We start from the raw sequence: 6,000 nt of genomic DNA on the forward strand, positions 1-6,000 counted from the left end.
CTTAGTTACTGAAATGGAGGGAGCCATTGTTCTTCTCTCCATTATTATAATATTTGAGAAAGGAAGGATTCGACTTTCAATGAAGAATGGTACAAGTGAACCAGCAGACAAAGGGTGTACCTTATACACCACGCCCCCATCATTCACACCTTTACCTGCAGAAAAGCAGATTTTGTTGTGGATGGAAACTTCTGCCTGTTAACTCGGAGTGGTAACATAATCCCTTACTGGCCCTGTGAGAAGCCGGTGATCAAAGGGTCATTAGAGTCTCAGTACTTCATGAGTGTTGCCTGCCTCCCCCTGCTCCACGAGCTATTCTTGCAGGTCTGTCGTTGCCCCCCTTAGTGTGTGTAATGGGAAGAAAGCCTGGATTTAGTTCATTGAAATGAAGTCACACTTCAGGGTGGAGGAAAGCATCTGAGTATCAATTTTTTTTTTGTCAGGTGTCTGAAAAGGAAAGGCAGGGAATTCAAATGAGTGTTGGAAAAACAGGTTGTCATTTCTTGGCAACACATTTCACTTCTTTCTTAAGGATCTTGGGTGGAAATTTTCCCCTCCCTTCATTTCTCAGCCCATGTGTATTTCCAGGGAAACCCAATCCTTCTACTTCTGATTCATTTACACTTAACTCATCACAATGTTTTTCAAGAACTATTTCCAGTGGGCCTTTAAAACATGATTTCATTTACTGGGAGAATGAGTTCCGAATCCTGCCTATCCCAGATAGTACACACACACACACACACACACACACACACACACACACACAGAGGATGTAGCATATAGTATTTGTCTTTCTCTGTTTGACTTACCTCCTTTGGCAAAATACCCTCTAGGTCCATCCATGTTGTCACAAATGGCAAGATTTCATTCTTTTTTAAAAAATATATATTTTATTGATTTTTTCACAGAGAGGAAGGGTGAGGGATAGAGAGTCAGAAACATCGATGGGTGAGAAACATCAATCAGCTGCCTCCTACACACCTCCCACTGGGGATGTGCCCGCAACCAAGGTACATGCCCTTGACCAGAATCGAACCTGGGACTGACCCTTCAGTCCACAGGCCGATGCTCTATCCACTGAGCCAAACCGGTTAGGGCAAGATTTAATTCTTTTTTATTGCTGCGTAATATTTCATTGTGTGTGTATTATATATACATACCACATTTTCTGTATGCGTTTGGTTGTATATATTAGAAACTAACCAATTTTATTTATGAAATATATATATTTTTTACTTGCATGAAAGAATGACACGCTATGGTTATTCAGACTTAGTTGTTTGGCAGACATTTTCTCAAAAACAAATGAAGTTTGTCACTTCAGAGAAAACAAGTATCTGTTGCCAATGATAAAATTAAAGTTTTAAAGAGAAAATTAGAATCTTGGAAAATGTTATCCACCACCATGAGTTTAACAGCTTCCCACTACTTAAAGACTTTTGTGATGAAATTGTCAGTGATATTAATAAATGTGATTTTGTGTCAACATTTGGAAGACCTGCATAACTCAGTCAACCAGTATGTTCCAAATTCCCAATGTGTGATGTTCCAAAAAGCCAGGCATGAGTAAAAGATATCCTCAAAGTTCAAGACAGACAAATGCATCCCAATGTAATTGAGTATGACAAGTTTATTGGTATGATTTTAGACTCCACAGTGCAACTAGCCTTTAACACATTACCTTTTATAAAATGTTGGTATAGTTGCAAAGAATAACCACGAATATGTGAAAAGGCATATGCAAAGACATGATGTCAAGGGGACTACAAGTAGTTCAATAATTGCTAGAACAGTGGTTCTTTTGCAAGCATGCTTGCTATTGAGAAATGTTTTTAAGACAGTAAACTACTTTGTTGAAATTACTGCTTAGTTTACAGAATGCTTCCCTGTATGCAAATGGTCTCTAAGAGTAGTAACTGCTTCATAGTTTTCTTTCCTAGCAACAATTTACATGGCGAGGAGACATAAAAAGGGTTGATTGATTTTTTGTAAAGGCTCGTTTTGACTAATAATACATTTTAAAGACAGTATTTTAAATACTGACTTCAATTTTTAATTTCCTTGTGAATACTTCTTCAATTTGGCCACTGAAATTTTCCAAGAATAACTGACCTATATTAAGAGGTAAGCTGAATATGTATTTGAAATCCACTTTAGCTCTCAAGTGCGTCACAGATTAAAGCTTTGTTCTTGGCAGTGCGAGTAATATACACCCTTCTTGAAAACTGGGAAAGAAAGTGTTTACTTTGGGTGTTCTCCATGAACAGTTAGGACATTCTCAAATAACACAAATGTTTTCTTTCTTGATTTTAAGGCAAATAAATGATATTTTCAGAGGCCTCCAAACAGACCCATAGCACTGTCATTATTGAGTTCTTGGGATGACTATTCATCATCTTGGGATGATCTCCTTAGCCATGAAGTTTCAAATAAGGAAGGAGAACAGAGACCAGAAAGAGTATAGGTTCTACTGCCTAAGGTTGGAAACTTGACCCTGCAAAACAAAGAGATGAGTGGTGGGGAATGATTCAGTTTCCTGCTAGCCAGGGAGTGCTGTTCTGGCAGTCTGCTCTAGACTCCTCAGCCCCACTGCACTGATTCTTTTCTTTGTTTCCCAACTTTTGGGGGAAATCTCAAAATAAAATACCTAGTCATCTTTGGTTTCATGGATGAATGAACTTTCCACATAAATACAACTCTGAGATATAAGAAACACATAGATTGTCTTATTGGAATCTTTATATCTCGATTCTAGGGACTGTTTGATTGCTACCTGTGTGACTGCCCGAGTTTTCTCTCTTCAGTGAAAGAAAGGAGTAGAGGCAGGTTATTCTAGTTCCAAAGTTTTGTGATTTTATGAAAACTGTCTCATCATTGGTTCTTGGGCTTCACAGAAGAAAGTTGATAAACATCTCCACACACTTCCACTTTCCCTACCCTTGATACCTAAGCTCAATTATCTTTTGCTGTGCCACATTTGGTTATAATAGTTAATAAGTTATTATAATAATATTGATTATGTTCCCTCTGCTGTGACAACTGTGTGACTGTTTTTATTACTGGCAATTTGTACTTCCTAATCCCTGCACCTTTTTCACTCATCTTCCCAACTCCCCTCCCATCTGGCAACCATAATTTTTCTTTCTGTATCTATTAGTTTATTTTGTTTTGTAGATTCCACACATAAGTGAAATCATATGGCATTTGTCTTTCTCTGCATGACTTATTTCACTTAGCATAATATCCTCTTGGTCCATCCATGTTGTCAAAAATGACAAGATTTCATTTATTTTTATAACTGGGTAATATTCCACTGTAATATGTACTACTTTTTCTTTATCCATTCATCTATCAATGCACACTTAGGTTATGTCCATATCTTAGTTATTGTAAATAATTCTGCAATGAACATAGCGGTGCAATACATTTTTAAAATTGTTTTTAAAATGTTTTTTATTGATTTTAGAGAGAGGAAGGGAGAGGGCGAGAAAGATAGAAGCATCAACGAGACACATTGTGATTGGCTGCCTCCTGCATTCCCTTACCGGGGATTAAGACCGCAACCAGGGTATGTACTCTGAATGGAAATCAAACTGGCAACCTCCTGGTGCATGGGATGATGTTCAACCAATTGAGCCACACTGGCCAGGCTGCATATGCCTTTTAAAATTAGTGTTTTTGAATTGCTGGGTCATATGGTAGTTCTATTTTTAATGCTTTGAGGAACCTACATACTGTTTTCCATAGTGGCTCCGCCAATTTGCAATCCTACCAATAGTGCACAAGGGTTCCCTTTTCCCCACATCCTCACCAACATTTTAAAAAATGTTATTAAATTTATTGGGGTGACATTGGTTATTAAAATTATATTAGCTTCAATTTCTCATTGTGTTTTTTAAAATTTGCATTTCCCTGATGATTAGTAATGTTCAGCATCTTTTCATTTGTTTGTTAGCTATCTTTAAGAAATGTCTATTCAGGTCCTCTGCTCATTTTTTATTTGGGTTGTTGTTGTTGTTGTTGTTGTGTGTGTGTGTGTGTGTGAGAGAGAGAGAGAGAGAGAGAGAGAGAGAGAGAGAGAGAGAGAGAGAGAGAGAGACGTTGTATGATTTCCTTACATATTTTGGATATTAACCCCTTACCAGATGTATCATTGGTAAATATCTTCTCCCATTCAGTAGGTTGTCTTTTGTTTTTTGATGGTTTCCCCTGATGAAATGTTACTTGATTTTTATTGAGGTTTTGTAGGAAAGAGTGAAAAATATAAATGATTCAATCGCATAGATTAACATGTCTTTCCAGCATTCTGTGCAAAGAAATGAGAAGGAATTAGACAACATTGGGCTTACACACTGAACTGTGTAAGTTCACTGGCTGTTCAAGTTAGAGCTGCCAGCTTGAGGTTCTGAAATGATTTTATAAACATCTTGTCAATCTTATTTAAAAAGCTTGGTGATTTTTATTGATATTGCTTTGAATTCATAGATTAATTTCAAGAGGATTGACATCATAACAATATTAAATTTGTATATCTATGAATATGGCATATGTCCCCATTTATTTAGCTCTTCAGATTTAGCAATGTTTATGGTTTTATATGTATAGGTCAATAGTTTCCAATGCTTGGAAAGCGATTGTAAATGTTACTGTTTTCTTAATTTTATTTTCCAAATTTAATTGTTACTATCTAGAATTAAAATTAAATTTTAATTATTCTTATATTCTGTGACCTTGCTAAATTTACGTATTAGTTATAATAGATTGACAACTTCTCAAGATTTTATATGCATGTGATTATGTCATCTGTGAAAAAACACTGTCTTATATCTTCCTGTTGAATATGTTTGTCTTTATTTATTTTTCTTGTCTTATTCAACTGGGTGGGATCTTCAGTAAAATGTTAAGATGAGTGGTAAAGTGGATATCTTTCCTTGTCAGCTCCAGAAATCTGTATTGAAGTTTTGGCCAAATCATAAGCTGCACATGCTAAGGGCAAGATTCTATAAGGTTGGGCACAGGACAACTAGTGGGGGAAGAACAACTACTGAGAAGCTATGAGTTAAATAACTCCCATAACTCACACAGGGCGGAAAACATATAAGATTTGACAAAAAGCAATGGAAAGAGCTCTAGAACAGAATGAGAATCAAATAAAGACCAAGTAAATGCTAAGCTAATTAGTTGGTGACCTGCTCTCCCCACCACAGGGAACAGTTGGAACTGTCCTCATATACTTGTCCCCCATGGTGCCTTCACGCTTTATTTTCCTTTCAAGGTGCCATCTAATGTTACTTTAATCAGATGTTACACCTTGGGGGTTAGGAAGTCCTCTCTCACACTCTATAACATCCTACACCCTTCGATATAATTATCCCCACTCCTAGTCCATTAACTGAGGCAGATGCTTAAATGCCTTTCTTAATATGAGGGGCACAACCCCACATCAGGAGGATAGCGTGATATAGACATATGTAGTTCAGAGAAATATGGGTAGAAATTTTAGAAATTCAGAAAGGAAAATCGGAAACAGAAAGAAATATCTGATAATAAGAATCACTAGATTTGGGAGAGGTGTCTCAGAGAGAGTAGTAAGAGCATTGCTGTAATTAAAGGTTAACTTCGTTCATAGAAGTCTTAGAATACTCATCATAGGGAATACTTTTTTGGAGAGAGTGATAGAGAAGGTGACTTCATGCTTTTTCTCAGTTTTGGAAAACACTGCATTACTAGAGTTTTAAAAAAATAACAAAGAGAAAAAAAACCCAAAGGCAAATTTTGAGTTTTTTGCCTTGCCAAGAATAACAGGAAGACACTTATGCTGTCACTCACAGCATAAAAATACAGCAAACTGCTATTCAAATCCATCATCTGCCTTTGATGCCAACTTTTGCCAGCCATACAGAGTCTGTCTGCCTTTTTTTTTTTTTTTAATTCTCTTTGAACTATTTGGAAAGTAATTTATTCTGAGAACTTTGGACTGATGCTGATGCTCAGTTA

General features: G+C 36.6%; 1 protein-coding gene across 1 annotated transcript in view; it reads right to left on the reverse strand.

The window, feature by feature from the left end:
- Positions 1-846, reverse strand: part of MROH9 (maestro heat like repeat family member 9) — a 58,584-nt gene extending 57,738 nt beyond the window's left edge. Inside the window, exons 1-2 of the mRNA XM_059675048.1 lie at positions 813-846; positions 121-155 (exon numbers count right to left, since the gene is read on the reverse strand). Coding sequence (XP_059531031.1) covers positions 121-155; positions 813-846 — 69 coding nt within the window. The remainder of the gene's footprint in view (positions 1-120; positions 156-812) is intronic.
- Positions 847-6,000: the final 5,154 nt, after the last annotated feature.

The sequence above is a fragment of the Myotis daubentonii genome, chromosome 18 (assembly GCF_963259705.1).
Source record: "Myotis daubentonii chromosome 18, mMyoDau2.1, whole genome shotgun sequence".
In the NCBI taxonomy this organism is placed as follows: domain Eukaryota; kingdom Metazoa; phylum Chordata; class Mammalia; order Chiroptera; family Vespertilionidae; genus Myotis; species Myotis daubentonii.